Consider the following 16,945-nt stretch of genomic DNA (forward strand, 5'->3'; position numbering starts at 1 on the left):
GACTACAGGTTCATCTACATGACTATGTCGTATGTATGTTATTTATACGACAATATTATGCGACATTGCAATTATGTTTAATGTGTGTTAGGTATGGCCAATGTTGAGTGATTTCGTTTAGGTAAAAATAATCTTGTGGAAGATGGATATTGTAATATTCATCTTGGAGGCTGCTATGTTCACGAAATTATGGCCAAGTTATCTGTCTCCGTATTGTGACATAGATTGTCGCGCAATCGTGACGTCATCATTGCGATGCACTGTCACGCTTGAGCGACAATCTCTCGTCATTCTTTCTCTATTAACAATCTTATGTTGCAGTGATTGTTCAAAGCAATAATATATTGTGTAGTGAATGTGTTCATTATGGCTTCAAATGCAAGGAATGAGGGACTGATATTGCAATTGTTTAAACACGGTGCAATTAAATGCGGAGACCACACATTGAAGAGTGGGATGCAGTCACCAGTATACTGTGATTTGAGGGTGATTATTAATTTCCATCTGTGTTATAACAGATATATGCCAGTATTGGAGTCTTGTTTGATATGATTATATACTTGTTTGATATGATATGATTGTTGAATATGATTACCTTTGATTTTCAAAGTTTGCCTGCAAGAATTAGTCAAAAAATTGCAAAATTTCATAAACTAAATGCAATAAAACTTCTCATTGAAGTAGTTCCCGATCATATAATGCCTAAAGTCACCAATACACCCTACGGCTGCATATTCTTGCAGCAATATTGCAACTTCGTTGTATAGCCCCAATGAAACTACTGTATTAAGTATTTTAAATTCCCCATCCTTACATCTGTGACAAAATTTTGCCTGACTTTTTCAATGAGAATAACAGCTTTTGTTCATTAGTATTTTTAGGAATCTACTTCATACTTTTCAAATGTCATGTGCAATTGAAGCAGTGCTGATGAATAATTTAATTTGTTTACCAACACATCTTTAAATTTTTTTTAGGTAATCATTTCATTTCCATCACTTCTTAGTGAGGTTTCGGAATTATTATGGGAATTATCATCCAACTTAGAGTATTCTACAATTTGTGGTGTTCCATACACAGCACTACTCATTGCTACCTGTGTGTCTGTCAAACACGATATTCCAATGTTGATCAGAAGAAAAGAAGCAAAAAATTATGGAACCAAAAAAATGGTAGAAGGTTGCTTCGACAAAGGTATCTCTTGAAATTATGAAGTTTAAATTTCAAACTTTTTTTATTTACTAGTTCAATAACTATGGTAGCCTATCTTTTTTATTAGGCCTATGAGAAGAAAGTTATCTGTTTTTGTTCTATCTGTGTGAGCGTTATATTTGTTATATGAAATTATAAAAATCGTCTTGTTTGCAGTAAAGTTTTGTCAAATAGAGTGCTCATAGTAGGTACAACTGAAAGTTGTTTTGAAAAGTTTACTCAGACTTTGCAGTGAAACTACTATGTTTTACACACCATTAGTTGCTTATATTTGTTAAATCTCTTAATTTACTTTAGGCACAAAATCTCTGGTAATGGAAGATGTGGTGTCAACAGGCTCCAGTGTGCAAGAAACTGCAAACCTCTTGATTGAGCATGGGCTTGTGGTGACTGATGCAGTTGTTTTGCTGAATCGCCAGCAAGGAGGTATGCTTCTGCCTGACACTGAACTTACTTGACCTGCTTTTTTGAAATTTCTGCATCGGCGATGTTGTTAGACTTAGAGATAAAATATTGTGGAAGTAAATCTCATTAGTGAATACTGTGGTGCATGGAAAGTTTTGGCCAAAGTCCATTGCATAGCCGAATGGGGAAATGCTTAACAATGTTAAAAAAGTGTTCGTTTAACACCTATGGAGCCATTTAATTGTCATATATCATGTCATAGTATTAGCAAGAGGGTTGTCAAAATGTGATGTTGTATTGTAGTCTTATAGAGCAGTGGTCTCCAACCTTTTTTAAAAAGCGACCACAATTTAAGCGAAAAAGAAATCAGCATTTACATGCGACCCCCATTTTGTTTTCGGATACGGAGAAAAGTATTTCAAGTAATGCTGAAATTACATAGCCTAATACGAGTACGTATGCACAATTAAAGGGAAATGTGGCTACACAAAAGTATTCCAAATGATTGTTTTTAAGAAGTTTCAATTAACACACGAACATGATTTCACGAACACAAAATTGTCCATTTGTTTCAACATTTAATTTGCACTGTTGATGTGATGGTTGCAATTTGGTCAAGAACGTCATTGGACATATCTTCAATCCTACGTTTTACTAATGTAGTTGATAGTGAAATTGAATTCAAGCGATTGCAATTTACGTTAAAAAAACTCAGATGGTTTATCCATGCAGGCAGCCTGGATGATTTTTTTTTCTAAATGACGTTCAAGTTTATTTTTCTTCATGGATTCTTCTGCTAGAACTTTATGACAGATTGCACACTTTGGTTTGTCATTAGAATCAGTAAAACCAAGTTTTAAAATAGTTTCGTCATACACTAGCTACAAATTATTATTACCAGCTGCAAAGCAAACCGTAAACAGGCGATGAAATGTCTGCACACTACACCTGCATAAATAACTATTCGCTCGTTCTGGGGTCACCATGAATAATAAAAAGTTAATCTGAACTAGCATCGTGAATGCTTTTGCTCTGCCTCTGTCCTACTTGTCGCAACTATTATGTTTTTGATTAGGTGTAATTGTGACACGATGTTGCAAGCTGTACTCCAAAGCACAGGCAAAGGTTGTGAACTAGAACAAAAAAGTATCGGTCTTTTCTTTCGGTAATAAAATGAATATGGTGAGTTTTGGCGACCCCAGGAAAAGTTAAGGCGACCCCACAGGTTGGAGACCACTGTTATAGAGGTATGCCATGTTTGGTGTTCAACTGTTCATTTTTCTGCCACCGGACAAGAGCCTGGATGAGAAGAAAATATGATGAAGTGAAATGTCGTGTAAAGCTACCAACCATAGTTCCCTGCAAATTGTTTGTAGTCCAGTAGATCTTTGTATTTTCTCCTTTTCTTTCACTGCTCGTATACTATGTGTGTTTATAGGAGAAACAAACCTTGCAAAAGCAGGAATCAAGTTAAAATCTGTTCTGACCTTAACTGAAGTTGTTGAGTGTTTATGCAAGCATGATAAAATTGAAAGGGATTTTATTGACAAGGTAATTGTGATGAGAATGAAAAGTGTTGGTGTCTCATTAACTGTTTAACATTAATGGTGTGAGTAAAAACAGAAAAAATGACAATCAGGGCTGTGGAGTCGGGCGAATGACTCCTTGGCTTATAACTGGCCGACTCCTGGCATGCCGAAATCCCTCTGCATCCACAGCCCTGATTGCATCACCAAGTGTAGGCTATAGATTTGCATGTGATCAATGTTGTCATGTTAAATACAAGTGCCCATTTTTGGTTTTTCTTCGGGGTCTGCAATGGATATTGAATGTGTGCGGTATGTACAGTTACGTACTTCTGTTTTGCTTCAGGTGAACAAGTTTTTGAACGGTTTTCACTCTGATTCCTCCGCACCGATGTACAAGCCAGTGGAACCAGCGGCTAAGGCGTATGGCAAGCTTGATGACAGGAAACGCTCCTATGCGCATCGCGCCAGGGATGCCAAGCATAATGTGACCAAGAAGCTGTTTGAGATCATGGAAAGCAAGCAGACAAACCTCTGCTTGTCGGCTGATGTGGAAAGTTCGATGGACTTAATTAAACTTGTTAAATTATTAGGTAATCTCTTAAGTTTTCAATTCCAAATTGGAAATCTATCCATACGATTTAACGTCTCTTTCCCCGTGTGGCGAGGCTTGGACGCCAACGAATGTCTATTTTGTCTGACGGCAATTCTCCATGCCACCCGATGCCGAGGGTCGACAAGGTTCTGGAATCGCAGATCTTCCCAAATGTTGTCCGGCTGACGTTTCTTTTGGACGTCCTCGAGGGTTGTTCCGCAACCTGCTGTGCATAATTCCAACATTTTCGCTCTGTAGTCATTGAGTCATTTTACGATTTGCAGCACTTCGTTGCTCCCAAATAATACTCGGCAAAACCTTCTGGTCGTTTAGATTTTGTTGTGCCGACCTATTTCGCTGAATACTGTTAACCACAATAACGAATCATGACGTCATGTTTTGTGGCGGTATCGATTTCGCAGAAGTTACGATTTTGGATTGTTAATTAACGTGTGATATCTCACTTCACAATTCCATCAAAATCCAGCGAGAAACTCCATGATATGATCTTTGTAATTTTCCAGGACCATTAGTTTGCATCGTGAAGACGCATGTGGACATTTTGGACGACTATTCACCAGCTGTTGTCAAACAATTGGTGGAATTGTCTGAACGTCACAAATTCTTATTGTTTGAAGACAGAAAGTATGCGGATATCGGCAACACAGTCAAGCTTCAGTACGCAGGTGGCAATTTATTACAACACTTTTGTTTTATCGAACAAGCCAGATACACCATTTCATCGTATGTCCTTCGTGTTCGAAACGAGCACTTCATTGTAGCAGTCACGTGTTTTTTTCATTTTCTGAAGGCTTCTGGATCAGAAAGGCACATTTCCTTTATCATCGTGCCTTTAATTCCATTGGTCTGTTGTAGGCTAAGGAACAAAGTGCGTCCATCTCAACATAAGTTTATTTTTGTGCGGAAATGATACTGTATATCGCAATCAGAAGGTTGGTGATATCAAACGAATCTTGCAAAAGCCAAGAACGTTGAAAGAACCGTTAAGAATTTTGTAATCAAGACTCTTCTTTTTTTGCTTATTATGACGAAACGTCCCAAATATTTCAACCATCATCGCTGCCCAAGTGCCCAAAGTACGATGGTGCTACTTATATCACACACTTAACTTCACTATATTGCGTCTAGGCGGAATGTTTAAGACAGCAGAGTGGGCCGACTTGACCAACGCCCATTCAGTGTCCGGTCCTGGTGTTGTGGACGGACTTAAAGCTGCTGCCCAGGGCCATGGCGACCGAGGGTGCTTGCTCATTGCGGAGATGAGCTCAAAGGTATGTGCTCTTTCATTGGCGCCTAGACTACGAGAAGGCTGAACTCAATTCTGACGTTATGTTTGTGGATTAGGCGCAAGCTTGGACCCAAAAATGCCGATTCTACACATTTTGTTCCAATAATTTGAAAAGCATTTATCTTCTGAAAACAGTAATATGCTTTTCTTTTGAAAATATTTTTTCTTTATGATATTTAGTTCTAAGCCTTATGCAAAGACTATCATACCATTTCTCCATCATATTTTGTTTTAGTGACATTCACTTTCTTGCTGAAACAGAAAGGGGTGTGTTCCAGTTGCCCCACCCCTGGATCGGCAACCAAGGTTGACACTTCAAAGCTTCATACATGACTAAACTGCGTTCACTTAACGCAGTCCCGTAGTCATCGTTTGACCTTATGAAGCCTAAGGTCAACCCTTTCATCCACCCAGATAGGCGGTGTTGCCCAAACTACTTGAGAGCAACCAATCCTGGGTTTCATCATCCAGGACGCTAGTTGAGCATTGTTCTTTGATTTCAAGCTGACATGTTCGGTCTCAGCAAATCTATTTTCGTGCAGGGGAACTTAGCAAGTGGTCAGTATACGGAGTCTACGGTGAAAATAGCAAACGAAAACGAAGATTTTGTGATCGGCTTCATATGCACATCAAAAGTTTCAAACAATCCAAACCACGTCTTTTTAACTCCAGGTATATCTTTATAATTATTTGCACAATTTTGACAAAAATGAGTTTATTGCAAAAATGAAAATAGAACGGTTTGTTTCAGCCTAATGCTGCTGGTCCGCTGTGGTAGTAGCCTTTTTTTACAAGCTTTCGGAACACAGTTCCCAAGCCATGTACAATAACGAACGGCTGGAGTATCTTTGTTTTTTGATGACTCTTTCTTCTCGGCTTGAGACTGACAAGGTTTAGCGGAGAATCCAAAATATTAACCTTTGCCCCCAGTTTCTATTTTTGTATGTTCAGCATTTCTTACATAAACTCAGGTGTAAAGCTTCATCCTGGAAAAGATTCTCTCGGTCAACAATACCTAACTCCTGACGAAGTGATCGGGAAGCGGAATTGTGACGTCATCATCGTCGTGAGAGGGATCGTGAACAGCACAAATCGTCTCGAAACCGCGACGGCATTCCGCAACGCCGGATGGGCCGCCTATCAAAAGCGGTTAACCTTATAAACCTGATCGACACATCGAGATTTCACAACTGTTCCAAGCTCTCTTTTGCCACCACTGCCAGTATATTAAAATCTTGAACGTAACTCGGTCGTCAGACCATGCGACAACTCAGCAAGTACATTTCAGCTACTCTCCAAGTTAGCAAATGAGATTTTCACCTAGCATCGGACTTAGCTTGGCCATCGCTTGCTGACTTGTAACATGCCGAGTATCGGCTTGCTCAGTTTCATCATTTACCAACTTCAACCAGTTGGTTCGGACCCCCCAGATGGACGTTAAGGGACGTCACTCATAGAAAATGTGTTCACTTTATTATTTATGTTTAATTGTTTATGACTTGTGTGATGTATGATGCTTATGCTCGCTGTTCACAAATTAAATAGATACAGTCTGGCTGGAACCGTATGTATTTGTCAAGAACATATTGTCACTTTGAGTTACGCCAATATCGCTTACAGCAAATTTGCTTGTGATACCTGTGACTAAGCTGAGCATCTTATTCATTCTTTCACATTTAATTTAGTATCTTCATATGACAACTTTGTTTTTGTATAACTTTAGGTGTATGGTGTGTTAGTACTGTAATGTCGTGTGAGCATGGTCCGTTTTAAATGCCTTCAGACAGCAGTGCGGGACTACAGGTTCATCTACATGACTATGTCGTATGTATGTTATTTATACGACAATATTATGCGACATTGCAATTATGTTTAATGTGTGTTAGGTATGGCCAATGTTGAGTGATTTCGTTTAGGTAAAAATAATCTTGTGGAAGATGGATATTGTAATATTCATCTTGGAGGCTGCTATGTTCACGAAATTATGGCCAAGTTATCTGTCTCCGTATTGTGACATAGATTGTCGCGCAATCGTGACGTCATCATTGCGATGCACTGTCACGCTTGAGCGACAATCTCTCGTCATTCTTTCTCTATTAACAATCTTATGTTGCAGTGATTGTTCAAAGCAATAATATATTGTGTAGTGAATGTGTTCATTATGGCTTCAAATGCAAGGAATGAGGGACTGATATTGCAATTGTTTAAACACGGTGCAATTAAATGCGGAGACCACACATTGAAGAGTGGGATGCAGTCACCAGTATACTGTGATTTGAGGGTGATTATTAATTTCCATCTGTGTTATAACAGATATATGCCAGTATTGGAGTCTTGTTTGATATGATTATATACTTGTTTGATATGATATGATTGTTGAATATGATTACCTTTGATTTTCAAAGTTTGCCTGCAAGAATTAGTCAAAAAATTGCAAAATTTCATAAACTAAATGCAATAAAACTTCTCATTGAAGTAGTTCCCGATCATATAATGCCTAAAGTCACCAATACACCCTACGGCTGCATATTCTTGCAGCAATATTGCAACTTCGTTGTATAGCCCCAATGAAACTACTGTATTAAGTATTTTAAATTCCCCATCCTTACATCTGTGACAAAATTTTGCCTGACTTTTTCAATGAGAATAACAGCTTTTGTTCATTAGTATTTTTAGGAATCTACTTCATACTTTTCAAATGTCATGTGCAATTGAAGCAGTGCTGATGAATAATTTAATTTGTTTACCAACACATCTTTAAATTTTTTTTAGGTAATCATTTCATTTCCATCACTTCTTAGTGAGGTTTCGGAATTATTATGGGAATTATCATCCAACTTAGAGTATTCTACAATTTGTGGTGTTCCATACACAGCACTACCCATTGCTACCTGTGTGTCTGTCAAACACGATATTCCAATGTTGATCAGAAGAAAAGAAGCAAAAAATTATGGAACCAAAAAAATGGTAGAAGGTTGCTTCGACAAAGGTATCTCTTGAAATTATGAAGTTTAAATTTCAAACTTTTTTTATTTACTAGTTCAATAACTATGGTAGCCTACCTTTTTTATTAGGCCTATGAGAAGAAAGTTATCTGTTTTTGTTCTATCTGTGTGAGCGTTATATTTGTTATATGAAATTATAAAAATCGTCTTGTTTGCAGTAAAGTTTTGTCAAATAGATTGCTCATAGTAGGTACAACTGAAAGTTGTTTTGAAAAGTTTACTCAGACTTTGCAGTGAAACTACTATGTTTTACACACCATTAGTTGCTTATATTTGTTAAATCTCTTAATTTACTTTAGGCACAAAATCTCTGGTAATGGAAGATGTGGTGTCAACAGGCTCCAGTGTGCAAGAAACTGCAAACCTCTTGATTGAGCATGGGCTTGTTGTGACTGATGCAGTTGTTTTGCTGAATCGCCAGCAAGGAGGTATGCTTCTGCCTGACACTGAACTTACTTGACCTGCTTTTTTGAAATTTCTGCATCGGCGATGTTGTTAGACTTAGAGATAAAATATTGTGGAAGTAAATCTCATTAGTGAATACTGTGGTGCATGGAAAGTTTTGGCCAAAGTCCATTGCATAGCCGAATGGGGAAATGCTTAACAATGTTAAAAAAGTGTTCGTTTAACACCTATGGAGCCATTTAATTGTCATATATCATGTCATAGTATTAGCAAGAGGGTTGTCAAAATGTGATGTTGTATTGTAGTCTTATAGAGCAGTGGTCTCCAACCTTTTTTAAAAAGCGACCACAATTTAAGCGAAAAAGAAATCAGCATTTACATGCGACCCCCATTTTGTTTTCGGATACGGAGAAAAGTATTTCAAGTAATGCTGAAATTACATAGCCTAATACGAGTACGTATGCACAATTAAAGGGAAATGTGGCTACACAAAAGTATTCCAAATGATTGTTTTTAAGAAGTTTCAATTAACACACGAACATGATTTCACGAACACAAAATTGTCCATTTGTTTCAACATTTAATTTGCACTGTTGATGTGATGGTTGCAATTTGGTCAAGAACGTCATTGGACATATCTTCAATCCTACGTTTTACTAATGTAGTTGATAGTGAAATTGAATTCAAGCGATTGCAATTTACGTTAAAAAAACTCAGATGGTTTATCCATGCAGGCAGCCTGGATGATTTTTTTTTCTAAATGACGTTCAAGTTTATTTTTCTTCATGGATTCTTCTGCTAGAACTTTATGACAGATTGCACACTTTGGTTTGTCATTAGAATCAGTAAAACCAAGTTTTAAAATAGTTTCGTCATACACTAGCTACAAATTATTATTACCAGCTGCAAAGCAAACCGTAAACAGGCGATGAAATGTCTGCACACTACACCTGCATAAATAACTATTCGCTCGTTCTGGGGTCACCATGAATAATAAAAAGTTAATCTGAACTAGCATCGTGAATGCTTTTGCTCTGCCTCTGTCCTACTTGTCGCAACTATTATGTTTTTGATTAGGTGTAATTGTGACACGATGTTGCAAGCTGTACTCCAAAGCACAGGCAAAGGTTGTGAACTAGAACAAAAAAGTATCGGTCTTTTTTTTTTCGGTAATGAAATGAATATGGTGAGTTTTGGCGACCCCACAGGTTGGAGACCACTGTTATAGAGGTATGCCATGTTTGGTGTTCAACTGTTCATTTTTCTGCCACCGGACAAGAGCCTGGTTGAGAAGAAAATATGCTGAAGTGAAATGTCGTGTAAAGCTACCAACCATAGTTCCCTGCAAATTGTTTGTAGTCCAGTAGATCTTTGTATTTTCTCCTTTTCTTTCACTGCTCGTATACTATGTGTGTTTATAGGAGAAACAAACCTTGCAAAAGCAGGAATCAAGTTAAAATCTGTTCTGACCTTAACTGAAGTTGTTGAGTGTTTATGCAAGCATGATAAAATTGAAAAGGATTTTATTGACAAGGTAATTGTGATGAGAATGAAAAGTGTTGGTGTCTCATTAACTGTTTAACATTAATGGTGTGAGTAAAAACAGAAAAAATGACAATCAGGGCTGTGGAGTCGGGCGAATGACTCCTTGGCTTATAACTGGCCGACTCCTGGCATGCCGAAATCCCTCCGGATCCACAGCCCTGATTGCATCACCAAATGTATAGATTTGCATGTGATCAATGTTGTCATGTTAAATACAAGTGCCCATTTTTGGTTTTTCTTCGGGGTCTGCAATGGATATTGAATGTGTGCGGTATGTACAGTTACGTACTCCTGTTTTGCTTCAGGTGAACAAGTTTTTGAACGGTTTTCACTCTGATTCCTCCGCACCGATGTACAAGCCAGTGGAACCAGCGGCTAAGGCGTATGGCAAGCTTGATGACAGGAAACGCTCCTATGCGCATCGCGCCAGGGATGCCAAGCATAATGTGACCAAGAAGCTGTTTGAGATCATGGAAAGCAAGCAGACAAACCTCTGCTTGTCGGCTGATGTGGAAAGTTCGATGGACTTAATTAAACTTGTTAAATTATTAGGTAATCTCTTAAGTTTTCAATTCCAAATTGGAAATCTATCCATACGATTTAACGTCTCTTTCCCCGTGTGGCGAGGCTTGGACGCCAACGAATGTCTATTTTGTCTGACGGCAATTCTCCATGCCACCCGATGCCGAGGGTCGACAAGGTTCTGGAATCGCAGATCTTCCCAAATGTTGTCCGGCTGACGTTTCTTTTGGACGTCCTCGAGGGTTGTTCCGCAACCTGCTGTGCATAATTCCAACATTTTCGCTCTGTAGTCATTGAGTCATTTTACGATTTGCAGCACTTCGTTGCTCCCAAATAATACTCGGCAAAACCTTCTGGTCGTTTAGATTTTGTTGTGCCGACCTATTTCGCTGAATACTGTTAACCACAATAACGAATCATGACGTCATGTTTTGTGGCGGTATCGATTTCGCAGAAGTTACGATTTTGGATTGTTAATTAACGTGTGATATCTCACTTCACAATTCCATCAAAATCCAGCGAGAAACTCCATGATATGATCTTTGTAATTTTCCAGGACCATTAGTTTGCATCGTGAAGACGCATGTGGACATTTTGGACGACTATTCACCAGCTGTTGTCAAACAATTGGTGGAATTGTCTGAACGTCACAAATTCTTATTGTTTGAAGACAGAAAGTATGCGGATATCGGCAACACAGTCAAGCTTCAGTACGCAGGTGGCAATTTATTACAACACTTTTGTTTTATCGAACAAGCCAGATACACCATTTCATCGTATGTCCTTCTTGTTCGAAACGAGCACTTCATTGTAGCAGTCACGTGTTTTTTTCATTTTCTGAAGGCTTCTGGATCAGAAAGGCACATTTCCTTTATCATCGTGCCTTTAATTCCATTGGTCTGTTGTAGGCTAAGGAACAAAGTGCGTCCATCTTAACATAAGTTTATTTTTGTGCGGAAATGATACTGCATATCGCAATCAGAAGGTTGGTGATATCAAACGAATCTTGCAAAAGCCAAGAACGTTGAAAGAACCGTTAAGAATTTTGTAATCAAGACTCTTCTTTTTTTGCTTATTATGACGAAACGTCCCAAATATTTCAACCATCATCGCTGCCCAAGTGCCCAAAGTACGATGGTGCTACTTATATCACACACTTAACTTCACTATATTGTGTCTAGGCGGAATGTTTAAGACAGCAGAGTGGGCCGACTTGACCAACGCCCATTCAGTGTCCGGTCCTGGTGTTGTGGACGGACTTAAAGCTGCTGCCCAGGGCCATGGCGACCGAGGGTGCTTGCTCATTGCGGAGATGAGCTCAAAGGTATGTACTCTTTCATTGGCGCCTAGACTACGAGAAGGCTGAACTCAATTCTGACGTTATGTTTGTGGATTAGGCGCAAGCTTGGACCCAAAAATGCCGATTCTACACATTTTGTTCCAATAATTTGAAAAGCATTTATCTTCTGAAAACAGTAATATGCTTTTCTTTTGAAAATATTTTTTCTTTATGATATTTAGTTCTAAGCCTTATGCAAAGACTATCATACCATTTCCCCGTCATATTTTGTTTTAGTGACATTCACTTTCTTGCTGAAGCAGAAAGGGGTGTGTTCCAGTTGCCCCACCCCTGGATCGGCAACCAAGGTTGACACTTCAAAGCTTCATACATGACTAAACTGCGTTCACTTAACGCAGTCCCGTAGTCATCGTTTGACCTTATGAAGCCTAAGGTCAACCCTTTCATCCACCCAGATAGGCGATGTTGCCCGAACTACTTGAGAGCAACCAATCCTGGGTTTCATCATCCAGGACGCGAGTTGAGCATTGTTCTTTGATTTCAAGCTGACATGTTCGGTCTCAGCAAATCTATTTTCGTGCAGGGGAACTTAGCAAGTGGTCAGTATACGGAGTCTACGGTGAAAATAGCGAACGAAAACGAAGATTTTGTGATCGGCTTCATATGCACATCAAAAGTTTCAAACAATCCAAACCACGTCTTTTTAACTCCAGGTATATCTTTATAATTATTTGCACAATTTTGACAAAAATGAGTTTATTTCAGAAATGAAAATAGAACGGTTTGTTTCAGCCTAATGCTGCTGGTTCGCTGTGGTAATAGCCCTTTTTTTACAAGCTTTCGGAACACAGTTCCCAAGCCATGTACAATAACGAATGGCTGGAGTATCGTTGTTTTTTGATGACTCTTTCTTCTCGGCTTGAGACTGACAAGGTTTAGCGGAGAATCCGAAATATTAACCTTTGCACCCAGTTTCTATTTTTGTATGTTCAGCATTTCTTACATAAACTCAGGTGTAAAGCTTCATCCTGGAAAAGATTCTCTCGGTCAACAATACCTAACTCCTGACGAAGTGATCGGGAAGCGGAATTGTGACGTCATCATTGTCGGGAGAGGGATCGTGAACAGCACGAATCGTCTCGAAACCGCGACGGCGTTCCGCAACGCCGGATGGGCCGCCTACCAAAAGCGGTTGACCTTATAAACCTGATCGACACATCGAGATTTCACAACTGTTCCAAGCTCTTATTTGCCGCCACTGCCAGTATATTAAAATCTTGAACGTAACTCGGTCGTCAGACCATGCGACAACTCAGCAAGTACATTTTAGCTACTCTCCAAGTTAGCAAATGAGATTTTCATCTAGCATCGGACTTAGCTTGGCCATCGCTTGCTGACTTGTAACATGCCGAGTATCGGCTTGCTCAGTTTCATCATTTACCAACTTCAACCAGTTGGTTCGGACCCCCCAGATGGACGTTAAGGGACGTCACTCATAGAAAATGTGTTCACTTTATTATTTATGTTTAATTGTTTATGACTTGTGTGATGTATGATGCTTATGCTCGCTGTTCACAAATTAAATAGATACAGTCTGGCTGAAACCGTATGTACTTGTCAAGAACATATTGTCACTTTGAGTTACGCCAATATCGCTTACAGCAAATTTGCTTGTGATACCTGTGACTAAGCTGAGCATCTTATTCATTCTTTCACATTTAATTTAGTATCTTCATATGACAACTTTGTTTTTGTATAACTTTAGGTGTATGGTGTGTTAGTACTGTAATGTCGTGTGAGCATGGTCCGTTTATATACCTTCAGACAGCAGTGCGGGACTACAGGTTCATCTACATGACTATTGACTATGTCGTATGTATGTTACTTATACGACAATATTATGCGACATTGCAATTATGTTTAATGTGTGTTAGGTATGGCCAATGTTGAGTGATTTCGTTTAGGTAAAAATAACCTTGTGGAAGATGGATATTGTAATATTCATCTTGGAGGCTGCTATATTCACGAAATTATGGCCAAGTTATCTGTCTCCGTATTGTGACATAGATTGTCGCGCAATCATGACGTCATCATTGCGATGCACTGTCACGCTTGAGCGACAATCTCTCGTCATTCTTTCTCTATTAACAATCTTATGTTGCAGTGATTGTTCAAAGCAATAATATATTGTGTAATGAATGTGTTCATTATGGCTTCAAATGCAAGGAATGAGGAACTGATATTGCAATTGTTTAAACTCGGTGCAATTAAATTTGGAGAATACACATTGAAGAGTGGAATGCAGTCACCAGTTTACTGTGATTTGAGGGTGATTCTTGTTTTCCATCTGTGTTATAACAGATATATGCCAGTATTGGAGTCTTGTTTGATATGATTATATACTTGTTTGATATGATATGATTGTTGAATATGATTACCTTTGATTTTCAAAGTTTGCCTGCAAGAATTAGTCAAAAAATTGCAAAATTTCATAAACTGAATGCAATAAAACTTCTCATTGAAGTAGTTCCCGATCATATAATGCCTAAAGCCACCAATACACCCTACGGCTGCATATTCTTGCAGCAATATTGCAACTTCGTTGTATAGCCCCAATGAAACTACTGTATTAAGTATTTTAAATTTCCCATCCTTACATCTGTGACAAAATTTTGCCTGACTTTTTCAATGAGAATTGTTATTAATGTTAGTTGTGCCGGCCTATTTCGCTGGATACTGTTAACCACAATAACGAATCATGACGTCATGTTTTGTGGCGGTATCGATTTCGCAGAAGTTACGATTTTGGATTGTTAATTAACGTGTGATATCTCACTTCACAATTCCATCAAAATCCAGCGAGAAACTCCATGATATGATCTTTGTAATTTTCCAGGACCATTAGTTTGCATCGTGAAGACGCATGTGGACATTTTGGACGACTATTCACCAGCTGTTGTCAAACAATTGGTGGAATTGTCTGAACGTCACAAATTCTTATTGTTTGAAGACAGAAAGTATGCGGATATCGGCAACACAGTCAAGCTTCAGTACGCAGGTGGCAATTTATTACAACACTTTTGTTTTATCGAACAAGCCAGATACACCATTTCATCGTATGTCCTTCGTGTTCGAAACGAGCACTTCATTGTAGCAGTCACGTGTTTTTTTCATTTTCTGAAGGCTTCTGGATCAGAAAGGCACATTTCCTTTATCATCGTGCCTTTAATTCCATTGGTCTGTTGTAGGCTAAGGAACAAAGTGCGTCCATCTTAACATAAGTTTATTTTTGTGCGGAAATGATACTGTATATCGCAATCAGAAGGTTGGTGATATCAAACGAATCTTGCAAAAGCCAAGAACGTTGAAAGAACCGTTAAGAATTTTGTAATCAAGACTCTTCTTTTTTTGCTTATTATGACGAAACGTCCCAAATATTTCAACCATCATCGCTGCCCAAGTGCCCAAAGTACGATGGTGCTACTTATATCACACACTTAACTTCACTATATTGCGTCTAGGCGGAATGTTTAAGACAGCAGAGTGGGCCGACTTGACCAACGCCCATTCAGTGTCCGGTCCTGGTGTTGTGGACGGACTTAAAACTGCTGCCCAGGGCCATGGCGACCGAGAGTGCTTGCTCATTGCGGAGATGAGCTCAAAGGTATGTGCTCTTTCATTGGCGCCTAGACTACGAGAAGGCTGCTGACGTTATGTTTGTGGATTAGGCGCAAGCTTGGACCCAAAAATGCCGATTCTACACATTTTGTTCCAATAATTTGAAAAGCATTTATCTTCTGAAAACAGTAATATGCTTTTCTTTTGAAAATATTTTTTCTTTATGATATTTAGTTCTAAGCCTTATGCAAAGACTATCATACCATTTCTCCATCATATTTTGTTTTAGTGACATTCACTTTCTTGCTGAAACAGAAAGGGGTGTGTTCCAGTTGCCCCACCCCTGGATCGGCAACCAAGGTTGACACTTCAAAGCTTCATACATGACTAAACTGCGTTCACTTAACGCAGTCCCGTAGTCATCGTTTGACCTTATGAAGCCTAAGGTCAACCCTTTCATCCACCCAGATAGGCGGTGTTGCCCAAACTACTTGAGAGCAACCAATCCTGGGTTTCATCATCCAGGACGCTAGTTGAGCATTGTTCTTTGATTTCAAGCTGACATGTTCGGTCTCAGCAAATCTATTTTCGTGCAGGGGAACTTAGCAAGTGGTCAGTATACGGAGTCTACGGTGAAAATAGCAAACGAAAACGAAGATTTTGTGATCGGCTTCATATGCACATCAAAAGTTTCAAACAATCCAAACCACGTCTTTTTAACTCCAGGTATATCTTTATAATTATTTGCACAATTTTGACAAAAATGAGTTTATTGCAAAAATGAAAATAGAACGGTTTGTTTCAGCCTAATGCTGCTGGTCCGCTGTGGTAGTAGCCTTTTTTTACAAGCTTTCGGAACACAGTTCCCAAGCCATGTACAATAACGAACGGCTGGAGTATCTTTGTTTTTTGATGACTCTTTCTTCTCGGCTTGAGACTGACAAGGTTTAGCGGAGAATCCAAAATATTAACCTTTGCCCCCAGTTTCTATTTTTGTATGTTCAGCATTTCTTACATAAACTCAGGTGTAAAGCTTCATCCTGGAAAAGATTCTCTCGGTCAACAATACCTAACTCCTGACGAAGTGATCGGGAAGCGGAATTGTGACGTCATCATCGTCGGGAGAGGGATCGTGAACAGCACAAATCGTCTAGAAACCGCGACGGCATTCCGCAACGCCGGATGGGCCGCCTACCAAAAGCGGTTAACCTTATAAACCTGATCGACACATCGAGATTTCACAACTGTTCCAAGCTCTCTTTTGCCACCACTGCCAGTATATTAAAATCTTGAACGTAACTCGGTCGTCAGACCATGCGACAACTCAGCAAGTACATTTCAGCTACTCTCCAAGTTAGCAAATGAGATTTTCACCTAGCATCGGACTTAGCTTGGCCATCGCTTGCTGACTTGTAACATGCCGAGTATCGGCTTGCTCAGTTTCATCATTTACCAACTTCAACCAGTTGGTTCGGACCCCCCAGATGGACGTTAAGGGACGTC

General features: G+C 39.1%; 3 protein-coding genes across 3 annotated transcripts; all 3 read left to right on the forward strand.

Annotated features, from left to right (window-relative positions):
• Nucleotides 1-366: 366 nt before the first annotated feature.
• On the forward strand, nucleotides 367-6,209 carry LOC145778386 (uridine 5'-monophosphate synthase-like). The gene is made up of 9 exons (XM_082589863.1): nucleotides 367-486; nucleotides 978-1,194; nucleotides 1,510-1,638; nucleotides 3,056-3,168; nucleotides 3,466-3,736; nucleotides 4,263-4,424; nucleotides 4,888-5,030; nucleotides 5,590-5,719; nucleotides 6,019-6,209. The coding sequence occupies exons 1-9, from the start codon at nucleotides 367-369 to the stop codon at nucleotides 6,207-6,209; spliced, it is 1,476 nt and encodes a 491-aa protein (XP_082445989.1).
• Nucleotides 6,210-7,208: 999 nt separating this feature from the next.
• LOC145778387 (uridine 5'-monophosphate synthase-like) lies at nucleotides 7,209-13,028 on the forward strand. Its single transcript, XM_082589864.1, has 9 exons — nucleotides 7,209-7,328; nucleotides 7,820-8,036; nucleotides 8,352-8,480; nucleotides 9,879-10,015; nucleotides 10,308-10,554; nucleotides 11,081-11,242; nucleotides 11,706-11,848; nucleotides 12,408-12,537; nucleotides 12,838-13,028. Exons 1-9 carry the CDS (start codon nucleotides 7,209-7,211, stop codon nucleotides 13,026-13,028), a joined length of 1,476 nt encoding a protein of 491 aa, XP_082445990.1.
• A 1,226-nt stretch (nucleotides 13,029-14,254) lies between these two features.
• On the forward strand, nucleotides 14,255-16,658 carry LOC145778388 (uridine 5'-monophosphate synthase-like). The gene is made up of 5 exons (XM_082589865.1): nucleotides 14,255-14,276; nucleotides 14,721-14,882; nucleotides 15,346-15,488; nucleotides 16,039-16,168; nucleotides 16,468-16,658. Exons 1-5 carry the CDS (start codon nucleotides 14,255-14,257, stop codon nucleotides 16,656-16,658), a joined length of 648 nt encoding a protein of 215 aa, XP_082445991.1.
• The last annotated feature ends 287 nt before the right edge of the window (nucleotides 16,659-16,945 follow it).

Source organism: Aplidium turbinatum, chromosome 10 (assembly GCF_918807975.1).
Source record: "Aplidium turbinatum chromosome 10, kaAplTurb1.1, whole genome shotgun sequence".
Classification (NCBI taxonomy): Eukaryota; Metazoa; Chordata; class Ascidiacea; order Aplousobranchia; family Polyclinidae; genus Aplidium; species Aplidium turbinatum.